The sequence below is a fragment of the Haliaeetus albicilla genome, chromosome 12 (assembly GCF_947461875.1).
Source record: "Haliaeetus albicilla chromosome 12, bHalAlb1.1, whole genome shotgun sequence".
NCBI classification, from domain to species: Eukaryota; Metazoa; Chordata; class Aves; order Accipitriformes; family Accipitridae; genus Haliaeetus; species Haliaeetus albicilla.
The window spans coordinates 24,950,726-24,973,195 of NC_091494.1; the positions used below are offsets into that span (position 1 = coordinate 24,950,726).

Below are 22,470 nucleotides of genomic sequence, written 5' to 3' on the forward strand. Positions count from 1 at the left end.
AAAATCTTAAATTTTTGTAAAACTATAAATTCAGAACAGATTCATCATCTATAAAAAAAAAGATTTTATCAAGATAATCTAAAATAACATATATCCTACATGCTTTGGAAATCCTGCAGACCACAGAGAAACATTTTACCTAATACAGTATTACACCCTAAAAACAATACATTGTTGCCAGACCACAAAACATCCGCAATTTGGGACAGCAGATGTTTCTACACATGCTTCTTTTTAAGACCAAGAAGCAACACAAGGGAAAATAAAAAAGTTGAACATTGAGAAAGAAATGTAATATTGTAGAGCTGGAGGAAAACTGGATGGACAGAGAGATTTGAGTAATTAGGCTAAGAGTGCTAGGAAGATGTGGAAAACTATTTGTCAGATGGAAACATATGTATATGAAAGAAAAAGTGGGTTTTTGTGTAACTCTTTCTTAAATACAATTTAACTTTTTCTTAAAAATAGCATGTTCATGAAAGCAAGAAGTAGGTTGAAGTACAAAAAAATCCTGTTTTGCTATGCCTGAGAAGACTAACTTTCAACCGTTTGATTATTTTTTTACAGCACCGGATTACTGTAATGCCTTCTAATTATTTTTTAATTTTATTTTAACTTCAGCTGATCCCACAGTTAAGGACTTAATTGGAGGCTTCACTGCTCTGCATTATGCAGCCATGCATGGCCGAGCGAGGATTGCACGCTTGATGTTGGAGTCTGAATATAGAAGTGACATTATTAATGCAAAAAGCAACGATGGTTGGACTCCCCTCCATGTAGCAGCCCACTATGGCAGAGACTCATTTGTCAGACTCCTGTTGGAGTTCAAGGCTGAGGTTGATCCGCTCAGTGATAAAGGTACTACACCGCTTCAGCTGGCCATTATCCGAGAGAGGTCAAGCTGTGTGAAAATCCTTCTGGATCACAATGCCAACATCGACATTCAAAATGGTTTCCTGTTACGATACGCTGTGATCAAAAGCAATCACTCTTACTGCCGAATGTTCCTTCAGAGAGGGGCGGATACAAACTTGGGTCGATTGGAAGATGGACAGACACCCTTACACTTGTCTGCTCTTAGAGATGATGTGCTTTGTGCACAAATGTTATATAATTACGGAGCAGACACTAACACAAGGAACTATGAAGGACAGACCCCACTGGCTGTTTCAATAAGTATTTCTGGAAGTAGCCGACCCTGTCTGGATTTCTTACAAGAAGTGACAAGTATGTATGTAAGAGAAGTTAATCACAGGACACAATGTCCTCTAAAAGCCTTCTTTGAATTTAGCCCCAGAAAAAAATGCTTCCTCTCTGCCCCTTGATGCTATTTAAATGCACTAGAAAATTTCTGGGAAGGTGAAGGGATTGTGATACTGGGAATCTCTTACTCAGCAAAGGTGCTAATGTTAAGTATATTTCATTTAAATTAGTTTTGTTTAAGTATCTACAGGAAGCATTCATTTTAAAAAAGTGAACTGTAAAATCTCATTTTTATTAATGGCCTTAGCACATAAGATGTTTGGGGTTTTAGGTTTTGTTTTGTTGTTTTATTTTTTTTAGTGTCTATTGCTTTTTTGTTAATTGCCATGCAAATACACTGCAGTTGGCAGCTTTTTCATCTGGCACTATGACTAGGGCAGAAAAGAGCTTTTGCTGCTTTCTGCTCTCCCGCATTCTTTCTCCTTCTCTTCACTACACCAGACAACAAAATGACATAGTTCACTTGTGCAACTTAAAGGGGTTTCATGTGCTGTGTAGCTTTGATTTGATTTTGTTTATGTCTTTGAAATATGAAAGAGATTTTAACTCGTCATGACTTTTGATATTTAAAAAGAGTATTAGGCTCCTAATATTCTGGTCACTTTTGATTATCAGTTTTTGGTGTACTAGATCTACTGAAAGTTTTCTCTTCCTCTCTCATTGAACATGGAATGCTATAATAGTGTTTCGTAATTATAGTATTGCCTAAAGCATTTAGGAATTGCTGATTAGCAATTAGCAGGAGTTTGCCAATTCAAACATGTTAAGATGGCCTGAGAAATTATCATCCAACTAGGATGATCTTTGCACTACAGAGGATGGGGTAGTTCATATATGCTTTCTTCGCCCTACAGTTCCTTTTATTTTTTTGGATGTGGTATTTTTTGATGAGAATTAAGCAACCTATATACTCTGCAAAGAAACTGAAATTTAGTGTGGGCTGGGGGTGAATCAGCTGAGATCTGTTGTCAGTCGCTGACACAAATAAGCATTTGGAATTTCATTTTGTCTTCATGATTTGTGTTGTTATTTTTGCTCATGTCTGAAATCCAAAGAGAATTTTTTGAAAGGTGGAAGTTGATAATAAGAAATATAAGCAACTAATAGTTTTTGTTTTAATTTGTCTGCCCCTTCTCATTGAAACGCATTTCTTTCTGGTTTCCTTTTTGGGAGTCTCTCACTATATAGGAGCACTGTCAGGGTTATTAGTAGATGATATAATATCCAGACTTACAATCTTTCACAGTCCTAGGATGTATTGGTAAACATGAAGGCTTAGACTGCTTCAGTGTTTCCTCAATGTCTAAAGACTAATTCAGAAAGTTGGAAACCAGTACTGTAACTTACTTTTAGTTTGCAGATTCCTTACCTTAAGGGTTTAATGTTAAGTGAGAAGTAAATTCTGCTACAAAAAAAAGTAGCTTAAATTTGTGGCCAATGTAACAGTGTCGGAACTGTCCCAGATTTGTGATGATGGAGAACTGGGAAAGCAGGGAGGACTAGTGCTGACAAAAACACTTCAGCTTTGTGCTTCTGAGCAAAATTATTATGAATATATGTTTACAAAACAGCTATAAACAGACTCTGCTGCCATTATTATAAATACCCAAACACTGTCTTCCACAGTTTTCACTTTAATAAGGTGGTGTAGGAGAGATGAAATGGATAAAGAGTGAGCTGGGATTTTGGTAGTGGAGTTCCCAATTAGATCAGACTGTGTACAGGGAATTGTTGAGATCTCATGCTGTAGCGCTTTGCAGAAGAATTGTTTCTGAGTCTATTGCAATATGTATTTACTAGAAGAAAAATTTACAAAATTTTTAGAGAATTCTTCTAGTGGAAGTAAGTCTTCCTGAAATTCTCTCTTATGTTTGGTAACAGTGCATTGGTCATAGGGCTTAATGGGAATTTCTAGTTTGTTTATGTGAACATTATACTAAGTGCTTAATACAGAAATCCATAGCTGTAAGTTTTATATGTGCATCTGAAGTTTTGAAGAGTATAAAACAGGAATTAGTTTTTACTTTTGCAGTAGATTAAAAATTTTAAGTTTAAAGATTAATATATGTGAATTATGAAAATTATCAAACCTATCTGTGTCTTCAAGTGAAAGTGGTTGCATGCTGCATGCTTCATATAAATAGGATACTATTTAGCAGTCTACATGTAAGATGTAAGTACCTATTTTTTTTTATACTCTGAAAACATATTTGTACAGTTTCAGTTCCTCAGAAAACATAATATGTGAATTTCTTTTTGTTTTGGTAGATGTTGTAATCAGTAATAATTGCAGCCTTTAGCACAGGTCCCCAGTTGTGAATAACAGGCAAGAAACCAGGCTCTCAGAAATACTCGGTATTGGCCCTGAGAGTCTGCAAGAAGATACTGGATTTTCGGTTTTGATCCTGAAGGTCTGATATTCTTCCTGGTTACAGGTAGATTCCTTTGCTCCTAGAATAATTCCAAGAAGAAGGAAGTTGAATGGGATTTGAGAATATTAAAACTTATAAAGAGAATGCTGGAGGTAGGGAAAAGTTCAAGTACTAGAAAAATACTTAAAGGTTTAAATAAACTTTAAGATACTAGAAATTCAATTATGATCTCAAAAAGGGGAATAAAAAAAGCTTGAACCCTTCCCCCTCCCCATAGCTCTCATTTAATTTAATCACTGTTCAGTTAACGCAACAGACAAGAGAGTCTATGACTAGCTGTGCAAGTTGCTTGTCTGTGTCGAGGCAAATAGCTAAGTAAATGGATATGGCCACATAGTGTAATATGGCATGTATGTTAACAGGTATCAAAGAACTAATTTCAGATCTGGAACAAGATCTAAAGGTCACCAAATGAATTAAACTACAAATATTTCATCTGCATTCCTTTTTTTTTTAATTTTTCAAAGGGCAAATCTTTGGCTTTGACTAGAGAGTGTAATTTTGTCTTTAGATTTATATAGCACTGTAAATATGCAGAACAACTTAGGCAAAAGTCCTGTTAAGGAAATCCTTATACATTCTTTGTCTCTATCCCTTTGCTAAATAAAGATAACTTTTCACTAGGATTTTTTTTTTTTTTTCCTGGAAGAACATTTTAAAAAGGATCTCTGCATAGTTTAAAGTTTTATGAATACAGAAGTGTCATAGTGAATTAAGTAGATTTCTACATATTTTATTACGTGGATAATTGCAAAGGAAAGAGTATCTTCATGTTTGTTATAAAAGAATTTTACTGGAATTGCAGGCTTTGACTGCTTGCTTCCTTGGGTGCTGCTGGAAATCTTGTGCTAATGAATGGTCTGCTTTGTCATCCAGAGTTACGCAGGGAACTAGGGTAAGAGGGTTATTTTATAGTTTTCATTTTAGCTGGATCAGTGATAAACAAATACTGTCTGAATCATGATTGCTTTCTGCATATTACAGGTACCTATTTGTTGAAAACCAGTATAGTTTTTGATACCTTTAAAAAGACAGCCCAATTTTTTTTCTTTCTAGAAAGGGGGAATGTACCTTTCAAATAATTGTTTAACTCTCAACTCAGAAGTGCCTAGTGTGATACTGAAAAACGTAGCAACTAACTCAGAGTGCAGTTGACTCTTTACATTAAGCAGTTGAATTGCTTTTGTATAGCTATATACAGATGTATACTTTGGAAGAGTTTTTTGAAGAGGCCTATGTAAAAAAAAAAAAAAAAAAATTTAAAACTACATATTTTTACATGTGGCATGTAAGGTACAGCCACCTCCCCGCTGCCATTTGCACACCTATGCTGTACTCTGTTACAGTGTAAAAATAGTGTGACAATGCATCTTAAGCCTGTCTTTGTGTTCAGAGCACTTTACTTACTCTCTCCTAAAAATAGATAAACATTATGGTATCGAAATTCTTACCTGAATTTCCATAGCAATTTCAGTAAGACTGAATTTATAGAAATGTTACAAAATATTAAAAAAAAAATCTTATACAAGCATATTCAAATCTGAATTTCATTGCGAAGTACACCAAGAAGCAATGAAAACATACTTCAGGCTCAAGTATTCTAACAGAGCCATTCTGAACACAAAATTAAACTAGAACTTTTAAAGTAACTTGTATGATATCCAGTTAAAAAGAATTAAAAGCTCTCTCTTTGAGCTGTTGAGCTAGATACTGGTTCAAGGAATTTGTTCACTTTCTCAGTGAACACTCTGTAATTCTCTTTCTCTCTAAATTCAGCCCTGCATGTCTTATATTAATATATTTAAGACCTATAGGTTCTTGATACTAGCTTTTTCTGGCATTTTGAATATTGGAAAACCAAACATCCTGTCTAGTTATTCTGCTGCTGTTTTTTGCAGAGTACAAGACAATGCATTTCCTAAACTGTTAGACCTACTCCTATTGCAATGAGCAGCTGAATTCCTGTTCAGCTCAGCAACAGCCATTTACTAGGTGATCACATCCTTTCAGTATGATCCTGTTTGTGCATCTTCATCTGTGTGTTTCTTGGCCGGTGGGTGAGACTTTCCAGTTGATAAGTTCATTTACCTTTTTTAATGCCCCCCCCCAATAAGCCAACAGAATCGTAACTAAATTTGATTGCTGGCTGTAGCTGAGTTCCTTCATAGTTGTGAATTAAGGGATGGATTTGATAACTAACTACCGATATAAATACTTATTCTGATAATCTAGAGGAACTGAGCTGCTGCCAGCCATACGTCAGCCTGGTTTCAACTTTTTTTTTTTTTTTTTAATGTTTCACAAAACTTATTTTTAAGTTTCCTTTGTAGCTAAAAAGAAACTACCAAATGGTTCCTTGCTACTGTTTTCAGCCTTTCACAATTCCCAGGGGAGTCAGAGGCTCAGTTTGAGAAATACCACTGTAAGCTTTTTCCTACAGGAATGTAGTAATATTGCAGAGAAAACTGTGGGCGGCTTCTGAAATATGTCACAGATGTTATTTTTCATTTTTTGACTTCTTCAGAAACTGCCTATCCACTTCAAACCAATGACACTGTTTCCTTTTAAAAGTACTTTTTTTTTTTTTGTAGATAGAACAATATATCAGAGAGGATCTTCTTGCAGCCTACAACCATATTAATTTTAGTTAGTCCTAAGTTTTCTCTTGGGTAAAAGAACAGGTTAAGGTCAATTCATGATTCTTTTGCTTTACGCAGGTGCTCTTTTATCTTCAGTGGAGGAGACTGGTAGGAATTCGTCCTTTCCACCTTTACAACACTTTTGTTTAAAACTGGGTGAGAGTCCCTAAAAATCAGTGTTGTCAGAGGTAGTAGGTCTAATATTACACCTTAATGATCCTTAAATATAGACCTGTTAGGTGAGTTAGTGTTTTATTTCTTGGGGAGCATGGTCTGCATAGGAAAAACAGGCAGACACAGGTCTAAATGCATAAGCTGTGGAGCAGTTGTAATGATGACATACAGTTCTTTGTATAGCTAGTAAATACTAAATGTAAGTTTTGCCTGTCTCTGGGCTAGAACAGCAAACTCCCAGATAGAATAGCAGAAAAATCTTGAAACTGCAGAACGGAAAGGAATGGAGTATTGAGTGGAAATTCAGAATTAATTGTAATAATTTCTTGCTGTTAAAACATGCATTTTTTTCCCTTGCTTTACCAGAGATGGCCAATCTATTAATAGAAAAGGCTTATTTCATTATTTAAGTAAAATAATTATTAATTATTTAAAGAGGGGAAAAAAAAGCTCAGGAACTTTAACTTTGTTGGCAGTTGAAGAACCGAGTTAGGAAAATGTTTAAATTTTATACATACTGAAGTCTGCTGCCACCAGAGAGAAAAAAATCAAAAAGCAATTCCTCTTTATTTTATAACCTTATGTTATATACTTCTTCTGTTTGGAAGAAACTTTTCTGTCATGTTTGGGAAACTATACACAAGAATTGCATTGGTGGGGATTTCTGCTTTCCATTACAGCACATAGCACAAGCTGTGGAAGACAAAAGGTGAACTAACATATTTTTTCCTGTAATTAATACTTCTAATTTATTTGATTATCGCTATAAAGCTTGCAAAATAAATCAACTGAAGTATCTAACTTTTTCCTGTGGACACGTTAGCAAACCTTCAGCTGTAAAACAGCAGCAGGTGTTTGCTGCCCTGATGGTAACTTGGGTTGTGTAACAGCCTAACAGTAACCCGGCTGCTCCAGAATAACAGCACTGCCATCATCAAGGTGTTCCTTTGAGACCGGATCAGGGATGTGCTGGGTTTTTTCTTTTAAGGTGATCAGTAGTTTTTTGTCACTATTTTGCATGATAGTGGTAATTAGGTCAATCTTATGTTTTATGTTTGTGGGGTTTTTTTGTTTCTTTCTTTTTTAATTCTCTTCCTTTCTAGCTTATTTGCCTAAATAACTTTCTAAACTCGTGATGCAGGATATAACCAAAGTTGCTACTTCCTAATCATTTTGAAACAGAACTTTATTCATCATTTAACTTGTCTTACTTTGCCAAATTACTAATAACATTTTTCATTTGCCAAACCAAGGTTCACTGACATCGGTCTGTAATCCTTTATTTTTTTTTCTTTTTCATTCAGATGCAACCAAGAATGAGTAAGTGTTCTAGACACTGTTTCTAATAAATCACAAATGCATTAATAACCCTGGAATTTGCAAGGCGTGACCTAAGACACTAACAGCCACTAGATGTAGCAACTGGTGCTTAACACTGGAAATGTCCATTGTTAACACATTCCCAGGAAATATTTTTAGGCTTATCAGGGGAAAATGTCATACATTTGATAATCAGGTCTTTTTTAATTAACTGATGACCAATTTCTTCTGGGTATTTTGTCTGTTCCATTTTGTTCTCAAAAAACCCGTAGGATGTTAATTAAAAGGCATTCATTTCTGAAACCAGAAATCAGTGTCTCATAGCTGTATTATTGTGTACTCTACTACAGAAAATACACATGTAGATCTGTAGTCCTCTATATCCTCTAACGCTGCTGTTTGCAGTTAACTTTTGAAAAGGTGCATCCTTTCTGAACTGTGTTTTCATTCACATTTAAAGCATTAGAACTATTTCTTTATCACCATAAAGATTCCTCTGCTTGGTTTCTTACCAAAAGTAACTTTCTTTCCCTGAAGCTTGAGCATTCAGCTGTTGTCCAAGTTGTATAAATTCATTCCTTCAGGTGGAAAACAAAAAAAAATTGCTAAGAAGAAACCACCAGTGGACAAAGTAACTAATGATCTGTGTTCTGAGTCATGGCGAAGGATTTAATTAAAAATAAATTGACATTTAAATACTGTGGTGATAAGTATAATAAAAGTATTTTAAACTTATATGAAGGAAACTCAAAATTTCCTGTTCTTTAATTTCAGATCTAATTTCTTTAAAACTGTTTTCATGCATTACTTCTGCTAGCTTACCTTGGATAATTTTAGTGCTTAAGATAAATCCCAGTGTATACTTGTCTGTCAGCCCATTTCTACAGAAAAACCCACGCAGAGGGGAGAAAAGGAGCAACTTGCTATAAAGGGTAACTGATACCGTGTACAAAATGCCCAAAGTAGAAAACACAAAATAGTTTCATAATCTCTTTACTCTGTGCTTACCAGGAAAGTCCAATAAACTCCTAATGTCAATGTCTGTTTAGCTGATAGAAGGTTTGTTGCTGAGGCTGGAAGAAGGGATGGGGTCCAGACCCAGCTCTGGGGCTAGCTTGGGTGAGAAAAACCCTCCTGTCTCCCCTGAACAGGTTTGTGCCCGGTGAGCTGAGAGCATCCTACTGTCCACCGTAAAGCCTGCCTGCGTCGAGCCCCATACAGAAGGCATTTCCTCTTTCAAAAATGTCCTGCTTAATTGGTGGCAGCTCAGGAAAGCTAATTGGAAATGTCCATCTAAGTTATTTAAAGTTGCTTTTGTTGTTTTGTACTGCTTTTTAAAGAAATGATTGATTCAAGCAGTCAGCTCAATAAAATCGCCGTGCCTTTCTTTGCAAAAGCAAGCACTGTCTTTTAGCATTAACAATTATACAGATAATAAAAGACTGTGGTAAGTTGCTCTGTTGGTGACAGATTATCTTGATACTAGCACAAGCACCTACATTGTTCATGGTGCCGAGTATTTTGACTCAGACAGCCATCGGGTGCCATAACTGTGTAAGCCTTTTTTTTTTCTTTTTTTCTTTCTTTTTTTTTTTTCAGGCCATGACACAGTTAAATCGATGATCAGAATATTGATTAGCACAGCTTCAATGTATTATTGGGATAATTTCAAAAAAGATAGAGCAGAATGAGGAAAAAGCACCAAGGCAGGCAGCTAGTTTGGTCAGAGTTTTGGAGTAGTTCCTGTGGTGGGAGGTTATTAAATAGAGTCTTCAGCTTTGGAAAAAGGTACCGAGCATGAGTGGAGGACGGAGATTAATATAAAGGTATGTAAAATCGTGACTGGCGTGAGAACAATTATTCATTATTTTTTTGGTAACTCAAAGAATGGTAGGCATGCAATGAAGTGACCAGGAAGCAGATCTAAAATAAATAAAAGCACTTTGTAGTTTTCCAGCCAATGCCTAATTATATTGTGAAATTTGTTGCCACAGGATGTTTTGGATACTGAAAGTATGAATGGGTTCAAAAACATTAGACAGATTTACAAAGGGCAGGCCATTCACAGCTATTAAAGACATAGATCTGTGTGCAATCTCTGGTTTAGGAAGGCCCAAAGGCACCAGTGCTGAAAGCTAGAAGGGTATATTGGGACAGGATTTCTCAATGTCTGTTGTTCTGCTCTTTTTGTCTCTCTTTCTTCCTTGGGATCCATTGCTGGGTCCATTCAGATACAGGGCTAGATTAACCTTTCCTATGTTATGTTGCATGGGGGACTGTTTTTCAAGGTGTATAACTTCAAATAGTTTCCTGTTAAGAATGAGTTTGAAAGGGAACTGATTATTTTGGAAAATCCTTGCCAGAAATTGTGAAGTTCATGTGATGTCAGCAAATCTTTTCCTTAGTGGACAGTAGTTAACTCATATTTTCATCTCTTTCTGTTTGACGAGGTTGTGACTGCATGCAAAGCCTAAAGGCTTAGTCTTTTCATTAGAAGAGAAAAAACAATCTTTAACTCTGCCACACAATCCTAGAATAACTTTTTATAAAAGCCTTACTCTCTAAGGAAACTGCCTGGTCCTTTACAGTTTAATGTAGAAGTTTTTGTCTTAATATTTGAAAAGAAGTGAGACTGAGGGGGTTTTTTTCCCCAGGTGTTACAAGGATAGAAAAAAGTCCACAAAAGGTGAAATGGAGGAGTTATGCTGTTCTACAATGCTTAAACATGTGTTGCCACCTTGTGGGAATCCTCACGTGGATAATGTCACTTTACACTGTCATCAGTAAAATCATGTGTATGTAAAAATGTTTTTAGGATTCATCCTTTGATTTCATGGAATTCTTGTTCATTAGAAAGGTATTAACTTCCACCCTTTTTCTCTTGTAATTTTTCCCTTCCCTCTGCCTCTTAGAAAACAGCAGACATCTGTGATTTTACTGAGTAAATGATCTCTTAAAGTATGTTTAAAATGTGATCATTTTACTTTTATGTGTTCCTTTTGTCTTTTCAGGACAGCCCAGAAACTTGCAAGATCTATGCCGAATTAAAATCCGTCAGTGTATAGGCCTTCAAAACCTAAAACTACTTGATGAACTACCCATTGCCAAGGTCATGAAAGACTACTTAAAACACAAATTTGATGATATCTGATATCCATGAAGAGAAGAACTCTGAGCAAGATTAGTTATATTCCAGATACTGAAGAGGCTTGTTGCCTTGCACAAAGTATATCCTATGCAAATTCTGATTTTTTCTGTGAAGTCAGAAGGCAGATATACACTTCCTTGGGTTTTTTATACCACACGCTAGAAGGTCTTAATTTTTGGTTTCTTGGTCCAAGTTTACAAGGTCCAAGCTTTCTATACAATATTACATTTTAAAAATTGCTGTTGGTTTTTTGTTTGTTTGTTTGTTTTCACATTAAGTGTGCAGACTTGCAGTGGAGATGGAAGGTAGCCTCTCAAGGGAAGCAGTTGGTTTGAATTGGCATGCTGAGCAATTATTCAAGAAAATAAAGTTTGGAAATCAAGGCACCAGTCCTGCAAAAGGATACCAATAGAAAGACCTTCAGAGCCCTGTTGTCTGTTGGGACTCTTGTCTCTGCCAGGGCATATGTTTTTTGCAGGATAGAGGGAAGAGTTGATAATCAACATGTCTTAGGGTACTGTATGAATATAATTTGGAAATTAAAGAAAAAATGCAGTTATCCTGTTCAATTTGAGGGTCTATACATTGGCTCTTTTTATATTATTCTTTTCCTAATTACTGTAGTTGGGATGCCCATAAAATTCAGGCCCTCTTCTTTCCTGACATTCCCTGTTAAATGGGCGGCTGTTTGTAAGTCTATTTTTAACAGTGACAGTACACTACAAAGAGGCATAGCCTCTGTATTTTTTACATTAACTTAAGAGTAAACAAATTTAGATTTTTGTTTTAAGCCAACGTATTCTGTTTCTCATACAGTGCCTCCTGTGCAATAATCTTTCTGATGTATTTTCCCTTTATGTGTGATTCCCCCCCACACTATTCCTCATTTAGTCTCAGTGCATTATTTGTGAGAATAAGAACTGCTGCCTTGCTGTGGTGTTGACGTGACATTACGAAAGTAATGCAGCAGTTGCTGTTCGTTATTACTCCCTGAATTTCATGAATGTATAACCTGCTTTATTTCACTTTCAGTTGAAATTTTATCTACGGGTTCTCAGCCAAATTGTGCCCATTTAAAAAAAAAAAAAAAGAGAAGAAATTGGCCAAACCCTTTTGTTTTAAAAGCAGTGATAGATTTTTTTTTTTTGATTGCTCTGAAATTCAGTTTGTTTCAGGTTAGAGAGTGGGAAGTGCACATAAGTTATTAAGACACATTTTATATGTGCTCAAACAAGAATAGCCCCATTCATATTGAAAGTTTAAATTTTGCAATTAATCTGAAAGGAGCAACTGAAAGGAGTACTGAAATTCAGCTACTGAATGTGTTTTTCATACTAGGTGTTAAAAAGATCTGTTAAAAGAGTTTTGTTTCTGATCATAAAAAAAAAAAGAGTTCTTGCTATCAAAAAAAGATTGGGCCAAAATGTGCAGTTGTTTCACTCTCTTTATTTTCAAGGGATTATGGAGTCATAAGGTTCTTGCCAGTGTCCTCTACTTTTTCTTTTGCCATCCTACTGGCTCTGGAAGAGCCTCTCTAATATCAGGAGTACTTTTGTACCAATTATACCAATGGAAGCGGGGAGATGAAAGGAACAGTGGTGGCTTTTAACACTGTCACTTTCAAAATATTTAATATTAAAAATATGAAAAGCAAGGTGAAGCAGGTATACTCATATTATTTAACTGTGCTAGTTCATTTTAATGTCTTATAACCCTGCACTGCAATTCCTTGAGCGCGAACCTTATCACCGCTAATGGATGCACCAGAACTACAGCAAGCAAGGAGGATTATCTCTCCCTATTGTCCCTGGCATTGCATCAGGTTTCCAAACAATAAGTGATTTTGGAGATTCATGGCTCAGAGGATTGGTAATGGGATGTTGAACCTTTTTATCTCCAGCATGTATTGGTTCAAGTCCAGCCTGCTTGAGCAGTGACCAAAAGTTCATGTCTCAGCAGTGTGAGTGAGCAAGTGTATCCGACCTTTACACCGTGCAGTGGTTACCTCGCGGCAGTAGAGCTTTATAGTGCTTCCTCCAGGTTGTATGTAGTGGTGGTGGCATTGTAGCAGGGACAACCTGAGAGTGTGTGTAGGGGGGTGTGTGTGTGAGCTTGTGTGTGTGATGGTGTCTGTTGGCTCCTATTGAAGTGAGAAAGATCAGCCACTACGATCTTTAAGCTCTCCAGTACTCAGACAGGACAGATGTTAAGAATTGACTGGCAGGTTTTAAGCATGAATCTTCAGTTTTGTGACATGAGATCAGAACCTTAACATTGCTTTCTTTTTTTAAAAAAATATTTAGTATTGTTCACTACATTTGTAAGTTGGTCTAAACCAATGTCCTTCCCCACTGAATTTTTACAGTAATATTTTCTAAGGTAATCTAGAATATATTTTAGTTGCAATCTATATTAAGGCAAATTATTTGTTCCGTCTGTTGCTGTGACTGAAGAAAATTATGGAAGATTTTGTTGGTAACAAGAATGCTATTTAATGAAGAAATGTGTAATTCCATTATTTATTCTTTGAGGTTTGTTTTTTGGTTATTTCTTTTAAGTACCTGACATCTAAAGGGAACACACATACAGTTCAGGCCAGTAAAAAAGCCTTTCTTTTAAATTAATTTTCATCCTATCCTCTCTCCCTTCCCCAAGGTGGAGGGAAGCCCTTGCCCTTTCTTATGATTCTAAGCCATCGCTTGTAGCTGGTTTCTCTGACCTTGATTCTGCAAAGCGCCGCAGCACATGCGTGTCTCAACCTACTAATAGTCCCATTCTCTATCTTAAGTTATACATGTGCTCGACTGCGAGTGAAGTATGATCATTCATTGATAATCCTATCCAAATTTCAAGAATGGGGAATTTGGTGTCTTTTATGATTTTAAATATTGTGCACAAATACTTTGAAGAACAAACTGAACTTTGTTTTTCTTTCAGACTAGAATGTGGAAGGAGAAGTGCATAATATAGACTTGTTATGTAGCCTAGTTCCGTTACCTTAAAATTCACAGCTGAACACTTTTAATAAACCTTAAAAAATTGGCAAATACACCAAAGAATCAACATGAGTAAAAGACTCTGATCATTAACAAACTGCAAACCTCATCCTTTAAAACAAAGCAGAAAGTTTTTGTAAATATTTATGTTTATAAATGTACAGCAGAGTAAGAGTGTTTTTTAGATTATTTAATTACCATATTTCTAAACTATTTACATTATAGACAATACTTGTTAGTTTGAAAAGCTCTTGAGTGTTTTTTTTTTTTTGCTTTGTTTTGGGTTTGTTTTTATTTTTTTTTTTAATTCATTGTCACTCATACTTGGAATAACTCTGGCTTCCTCGGGATAGCATGGAAAATTCAGTTTTCTGGCTGTAGTTGGCAACCGTAAGAGAACACATCTGGACAAACTCATCAGATAAATACCCAGAGGCAAGAGAGGGTATGTAGCATGTTTACCAGGGTGGACCTGGGCTAGATGAAAAAAAATTGGATCCCAACTTTCTCAGTTAAATCTGTTGAGAGTCACCAATGACATGGCAACCTGCCCACAAGTCTAGCTTCCATGCAACACTGTTACCAATATCGTAATGTATTTTGTTCTTCCTTTGCGATGTAAGTTTTTGCTTTGGGTCAACTCAAATTTAAAAGAAAAAAAGTTAAACCTGGTTCAACCCTTTTTTTTGTTTGCTTGTTTATGTTCTATTTATTTCTAATGTAATGTTTTAATAACATAATACCACTTTACACATTTTCTCTCAATGTTTGTTTGTCTCTTCTACTCCTTTTCCTTTCTCCGGTGCACATGATTCTGGTAATGTGTTTGATACTCAAATTTGCCCCCACAAATAGGAGTACAGATGTCTCATGAATTGTAACATGATTTTTACCAGTAAATACGAGCATAAAACTCACTCTGGAGCTGGACTTCAGAAGAGGGAACAAACTGATCTTTAGCTATGAGTAGTTGGGTTTTCCGTGCTTACATTCCAGTACAGCCACTTCAGGGTTTTCTGAAATTTTCATCTTTCCTCGTCAAGTTCATGTACTGACTAAGATACAAAAGTGAACCAAATAGAGGTCATATTTTGCAGTTGAATCTGGTGTCCATTTACTACTAATAAAAGTCGAATAAGAGGGATGTATATGAATATTTCTGGCACACAAGTGGTAACTGGAAGCATTTGGTTTCAGTCATGAGAGTAACGTGCAACCAAAATTTGTAATAAGGTTTTGGACCCTAAAAATCTGGAGGGGAAGGAGAATAGATTTAAAGACACTACTGCTAAATGGTAGTAGGGAAAAAAGATTATGTTTTCTACTGCTCAGTGGCAAACTATACAAACATCACTGGGAGTACATATGCTGTACAACCAACAGTTGTGTTTAAAACTGTTGATGATGGTTACTAACAGACTGGTCAGACTTTGACTGGTGTATTTACTGAATGCTGTGTTAAAGACTGTTCCTGTTTATGTATCATATTTCCTGTTTGAGTGTTCACTTGTTAAGTTTAAAACAATTAATGACTAATGCTACTACTTAAAAAAAACTGATTTACAAGCTGTTGACAAATTACGTGTTTAGAATATACCATCTTTCCATATATTGGTATAAGTGTGCGATAAGGAAGTGTACTTATTTTATATGGCAAAACACTTTTTTTTACCCTAGTGTATAACAAAACTTTTGTACCTTTGAAAGCAAACATAATGGATCTGATGAAAACAAGCGAACAGGCTCTGCCGTGTCTTTCCCCAAACAGCCTGGACTGAAGCATTTAAATTCTCTTTGCTCTAGTCTCTCCCCTCTACTTTGGTTGGCGCTACCACCACCTCAAAGGTTTTATACTGTTCTTTGAAACTGGAATAGTATTGAAAGGCTAAAGTTTGTTCTTTTCCTATATCCCTGGCATACTGAATCTCTTCTATATGATTCTACTTCTTGACTTATGTTATTAGCCAAAGTAAAGCTCAACGTGTGATTTAATCCCATGATAATAAGAAACGAATCAGATATATACATTGCTTTATGGAACCATGCTACCAGGAATTCCTCAGCCAGTGCACTCCCCAGGGATCCACAACGTGCAGCTGGAACAGCAAAAAGTTGGGATCGAAAGCTGCGTTGACTTTTATTGGGAAATCTCCAGCTGTCTAGTGAAGAAATCGGGACTCCAGCTGTTTCCTCCACATCTGGGATCTCTAGTGCTGCTGACTGCTGTTTGTGAGGTCCCAGGTAAGTTTTGAATGCTGTTGAGGCTTGTCTTCATGTTTGCAAGAAGGATGTTTGACACATCTACAGAGGGTGCTTGTAAAGGGTCTGAAAGCATTTCTATGCCTTCTCTAAACTTGCCAGGTTTTTCTGTACAGTGCAGTTTGTGTAGTCTTATAGCAAGAGTGTTTGAGAGCAATGGGTACTACAGAGAGAATTTCCCAGACTTCAGCTTGATCTGTTGCAGTGTTTTGCAGACACCTCAGCATCCGTGAAATACTCCTAAAATGTTCTGGGAACAGTGAATGAAAAGCAAGCTTATAGGCAGTAGGTTATACAAGGATAATTGCTTTTAAGAGAAAATTTAAGTCTGTAAACAACTGACGTGCAGCAAGGAACGTCTAGTCTTTTTTAAAGACCACAAAATTGGCTGTAACTCTTCTGTTCTGACTTGCCAAAATAGCTTATTTGCAGTCTTAGTACTCTCCAGATATATCAGAAGATCATCTCCTGTTCTGTCACAAGTAACTAAGAGTTAATGGAAGTATTATACTAAATTCTGTCCTCATTTCTGACTTACACCATTAACTCCACTGAAGGTGGTGGTTACTCAACATTTAATCTAGTGTGAACGAGCAAATAATTGATTTGGATGGCCAGCTTGCAGTCCTGCTCCTTGCTTTATGGCCTAATGAAGAGAGTATTTTTGGAAAGTATTTGCAAAACACTTTGTGAAGGAGTGCTAAGAGAGATTCTGTTCTTGGGGCCAAATTTATAAGCAACCAGTAGACAATTTTTTCTTCTTCTAAAAACATCAGCTGTTTTGATATAGTTGCTTAAATAGTTTGATATCTACTCATGAGTTGGTGAGAGACATTTCAGTTTGATTGTCCATTTTATATATTGAGAAGCTTAACGTATCTGCTTATTCGCTAATACAGCAGATTAGTTCAAGTAGATCTGCAATGAAATGTAAACTCATTTTATTTTAATTAATTAATTAATTTTAAAGCCATTACAGATTAAATTTTATGTATGTCAGTGTAACAGCAGGTTCTTCTGTTCTTTGCTGAATGCATGCTTGCTTGCAGCCAGCAGTTTGCATTCACAATGTGTTTAAAATACTAGGTTTTGAATTTGAGTAGCATCTTGTTGGCTGAAACTGTTAGAGCTGCCCTTGTCACTGCTATGTCTACGCCTAAACTGAGGCTGGGAAAAGTTACATGTCTACGTCCTGTTCAGCTACAAGCCAATTCTGTGTGATTTTTAGGTTCTCGTCTGTTACTACCTGACTATAGCATTTGCGAGGGATAATAGAAATTAAGATTCAGCCTCATCTAGTGCTTGATTTTTAAATCTCAGAGAGTGCCTAGCTGCAGGATATGGGTCATTGAAATGTGGCTTCTAAGCAATGCCTGTCTCCAGCAGTTCAACTTGAGATCCATGCCCTAGCTATCTGGATATTGCTCATCTTGTAATGGGTTTTAATATAGCTGTTAGGAAGCAAACCTGAGTAATTTTTAGAGAGCAGTCAGTCTGAAAATAAAGTGACCAGGATGTTTGTTAGGAGGATGAAGTTGAGATGTGGGATTGTGTGTGAGGGAGAGCAGAAAATGTGGCTTTTGATCTTACAGAAATGTTTGGTATGTGGCTTGTTTGGCTCAGAAGTTTGAATGTCCTTAATATAAAATAATCTGCATGAGTATTTGAGTCTGTTCCTTTTCTACTTTGTGTGAGCTGTTTAATGGTTAGTGAGCCAGAAAAAATTACTGTGTTTTTTGATAGTTCAGGCACCCTCCTGGTGAGTGGAAGACTTTAATTGAAGTTCCCACTCTGAACCAGGCAAAGCAATTAAAGAATGGGATTTGCACTCATGTTCCCACCTTTTTAGTGCTGTGATTACAGGTTTGTAAAATTGTGCCACTGAGAGATAGCATAACAAAACTGTTACACAACCTCTGAGGCTGACCCTGAAAAGTCATTCAAAGCAGATATACAACTGAATGGAGCTTACCCTTATGTCTTTTGCATGTGTGAACAAACGACTGATGCTTGTGAGGGTTTTTTTGTCCCTACATATCTGAATTCTACCTGGAAGAAATAATTCAGACCTCTTCTGATTCCCTGAGCACCTTACCTTGAGGTCGTATGGTGATAGTATTTATGGGCACCCACCTGCTTCCAGCTCTAGTCTTTGCTATCAGTGCTGACCTTGTTTTCCTCTTCAGAACCTGTCCTCCACACCAGGTCACTGAGGACGGTAGGGAATGAGAACTTCCTCGCTCTGAAGGAGACAGCCCTAGCGGGTGGATTGAATGGTAGGATTTCAGGCATCATGTAGCGGTGATATTCGCCAGTCTCAAATCTAGTGCTTGGCAGTGCTCAGAACCACCAAGGAGTGGATGGAGTCATCTCTGCAGGCATCTGAAAGAGGGAAGGAGTCTGGGTCAAATGTATGGAAGGATATTTAGGCTGAATCCAAAAAGAATGAATACATATTGAATTGTGTAAGTTGAGTAAGTAGGGTGAGCAGCTGAGCTGGCAGCCAGGAGCAAGGACCTAAGATTGTGTGGTTAGGAAAATGGGATGCTGTGAAGGCAGATACAAAGCAAACGTTCAATGAGATGTATAGAGCAGGACTGAGAAGGGGAGGTAGGATATTGTCTGAAATGTATTTGCTGTCGTCATTTTGAAATGTCTAGCAGCTTACACCTCCTGTTCTTCCATCAGAGGAACATGCCATCGCCACAGCTTTGGGATATTGAGGATGTAGTGTGTCAGTCTTGATGCTGTCCCCTCTGTCCTTTGCCTCTCTTGGGGGCATTAGTTTCCTACCATGCCAGCCTCTTCTGCACCATTTACTCACCGTACGAAGGCAGAGTAGCTTGAAAAGGAAGGGTGGTGAGGAAGAGGAGACTGGGGATGATAATTCAGGTGGCAGTGATAATTGTAATGTGTACCTCGAGTGGTTGTTGGGTGGAAAGATCACACCTTTGTTGCAGGGTAGCTGAGCTTGCTATTGAGCTGTTGTTAATCTAAGTGAAAAATCTAATGTGGTGCTACTTTTTGTGATACTGCTCAGGACTTCTATATGCTTTGGTTTTATTCTATTTTAATCTGCTTGCTTGGCTAAAGAATCAATACTTTTTTTTTTTAAACCCAAAATATCTTACCCTGCATTTTCATTTACTTTCTAATGTTCTAATGTTTCATCCCAGATCACTGATTTATCTTGTGGTGTTGTTTTAAGACTCAAAAAAGCTTAGCAAACTTCTTTCTCATCACAACCAGTTACTATTTTAATGGATCAAAGTAACTAAGGACACAACACAATCTTGTAGTGACATATCTGCAGTATTAGTACTATATCCTGTAACTCTGCTTTTAATTTGTTCATGCCCAAGTAAACTAAGTTAAGTGGCTTTCTGTAAGCGTCTCATCAGTTGTTATCAACCAATATTAGAAAACACTTTAAACAATTCCAAGTAAGACTTCTTTGAAAGATGATCCAGATATGGGTGATTTCAATCTTATCTGGTAAATAGCTTCAGATAATCTCTGCTGCTAATTGAGTCTTGTGGTTTGTGTTTTCTTCTTCCCAACCTTGGGTACAACACTGATTATTTTTCTACTCAAGACGTTTTGCCAAAATTTTTGAAATTACCATTTTGAGCATAGAAAAACTTTGCTGAATTTGAATTGCTTTCGCAATTCATTGGCCTTCCTTCTGCCTTCGTAAGAGAACAGCTTTTAATGAGAGCAGACCCCTTGTTTTAAAGGGCATTTTTAATGGCTTCTACGTTTTGCCAGATGTTCAGTGTCATATCTAGTACTTTGTTAATTTGTAGTTATCTTGTCAATAAAATGGCTTTTTATCAGATACATGTAGTATGACAGTTATTAGTTATAGTCGTATATACAGCTGAACTTGCTGGCTTTGAGTATTTCCTGTGCTTCATAAATACTTACATAATCTGTTGTGCAGGCTCAGCTGTTCTTAATTCTAATGTGATTCATATTGTGCTTAGAAATCTGACATTCTTGGCTTGTCAGAAATATTAATATGTTAGTGCCATATCTGTTGAAAATTGACATGTTTTTTGCAGTGCTTTAATTTTCACTTCTTTATATTGCAGCATTCCATATTGAGCAAGATGGCATTGTTTGCTTTTAAATTTCCCTCTCACCTCAGTCCTGAGAAACCAGAAATAATTAGATTATATCTTTCTCTTGGCTTGCATAGTTTTCACTTGTAGTGAATTATGCCATGCAAAACTGTATCCCTCCAGTGAGAATTTGGTTGTCATTGTTATGAGCTACATCTGGACTGTATAATACTTTGTACTTTGCACTACAAAGACTCTTTGCCCGTGGCTCGGAGTCAGAAACTGTACCTCGCCAGCAAGTAGGAGTAGCTCTTTCCTCTAGCAAAAGTGCCATGCTTAGTCTCCCCAGGCCTTTCTGCTGTGGTCGGAGCTGTTGTACAGACAAGAACGCTGCTCTAAAGCTCCATAGGTGGTATGACCTCAAATCTTAATAGATAGCCAGAAGTATTACGGGAATGTTGACCTCTATGTGGACAGGTCCCATTTCTTCAATGGGTCGTGGGAGACCAGAAGGGAAATTCAATTTCCATCTACTTGAGCCAAATAATCTATCCCCATAACTGGATGAAAGTTTATCTTCAGGAAAGAAGTTTGAATGCACCTTTAAGGTCCATGTGAAAGCAAATGAAAAGCCTTTACTGTTCAGCCACTTCTGTATTTAATTACCCTACTGCTGAGGAGCTGAAGCTTTTGTTTCCAGGTTGTGTCTTTCTGATTTCAGCTGGGAAGTAAGGAATGTTGCTGTCTCTCTGTACAGTCTTTTGTCTTGCTGATGGTAACATTTTCTTGTATAATCATGGGGATAGTAAATGATTACTGTTCAGACTTCCTCTTTAAAATGAGACTTAAAAGACTTTGTGTCTCTCACTCCCCACATTGTTTTTGTTGCTGTCAGCTCTTACACCATGCTCTTTATTGAATGTTTGCATGGTATAGACCCACCAGTTCTTTACTGAGGCTGTTTGATTCTGATAAGGCACTATAAAACCAAACCTTTTTTGGAGGATTCTCTTGTTTGTGAAATAATGAAGAAGCAATGCCACTTGGTTGCCCAGAGAAGTACATTGAAAGTGTACGGACTTTGGGTTTGCATGTTTAGGGGGTTTTTTTGGTTTGGTTTTTTTTTTTTTCCCCTCCAGCCTATCTGTTAGGTCAAGAGAACATGAAGTGCTCCAAGCAAAAGTGCCCCTGTAGGCAGAAACCTTGGAGGTTGCTCTAATTGCTCACCCATAAAGTTTTTCCTTGCGTAAGAGCCATACTCAGAGCTGGTGCTGGAAGAAACACTCTCATTGAAGCATAAAGCTGTTTGGATCTTGAAATGAGATAGCATTTAAGTGCTATGTTTTTCTGTTCATGCAGAAGAAAATGCACAGCTCATTTTTGAAGCCTCATCTCTCGTTTCCTGTCCTCATCCATGTCCTCTCCTATCTCTTTTTCCCAAATATGTTGTAGCATCAGCAAAGTAAATTATTCTGCAACAAAATCTACTTTGAATCGAAACCCTAAATACCTGTTTTGTATACTATTAAGAAACTTAGGTTTTTATTATAGAGTGTAAATGAAGTCCAGATACGGCTCCACAACTTGCTATTGATCTCTGTGTAGTGTGATCCCTTGCAAAGACAGGAGATGAGCTGATGCTCAGTGAAGTTCCCTTGACTCAGCTGTCTTACCAGAACATACTGCAGCATAGATGCGTCATGTTTTTTAAGCAGCATTTATTTGCAAAGTAGCTAGTTACAGCTGCCTTTTATTCCTGTGGTGCACAGACAAGAGGTTACAGTACAGTTCTTCCCCCAGAATGATGTATTGCTATTGTGACCTTGACTTCTGCTCTTATGGAGGTTCATGGCCATAAAAATCACTTTGTTCAAGAGCAGTGGCTGTAACAAATAAGCTTAGCTAAACCATCGCTTTTTTACTTTTACTGATTTCACTCTTCTGCTTTATGACAGAGGTTAATACAGAGAATTAGATTTCAGTGACATTGTTTAAACTTCTTTATCCTTGTCTAATTAAACGGAATACTTTAAAGATGATTCATATTGCTTGACACCCTTGCATCTAAATACTCTTTCTTTTAGATGGAAAGTAAAGGAAATGTGCAGAATAAAAATTCAACACGGCCTTCCTTTCAGTTACTGAGAAAAGGTGTTTTGGGGGTTTTAGGTATTT

The 22,470-nt window shown here is 36.8% G+C and overlaps 1 protein-coding gene across 3 annotated transcripts in view; it reads left to right on the top strand.

Moving 5' to 3' along the window:
- The window catches only part of ASB7 (ankyrin repeat and SOCS box containing 7), a 31,118-nt gene extending 16,464 nt beyond the window's left edge, over positions 1-14,654 (top strand). Inside the window, exons 5-7 of one of the 3 annotated variants that reach the window (XR_011327141.1) lie at positions 622-1,227; positions 8,980-9,654; positions 10,840-10,970. Coding sequence is in view for 2 of the 3 variants with exons in the window: in XM_069798556.1 (XP_069654657.1) it covers positions 622-1,227; positions 10,840-10,979 (746 nt within the window). In the remaining variant the exon portion in view is untranslated. Of the gene's footprint in view, positions 1-621; positions 1,228-4,500; positions 4,591-8,979; positions 9,655-10,839 lie in introns of all 3 variants that reach the window. The other 2 variants (XM_069798557.1, XM_069798556.1) reach the window with 2 other exon arrangements.
- Positions 14,655-22,470: the final 7,816 nt, after the last annotated feature.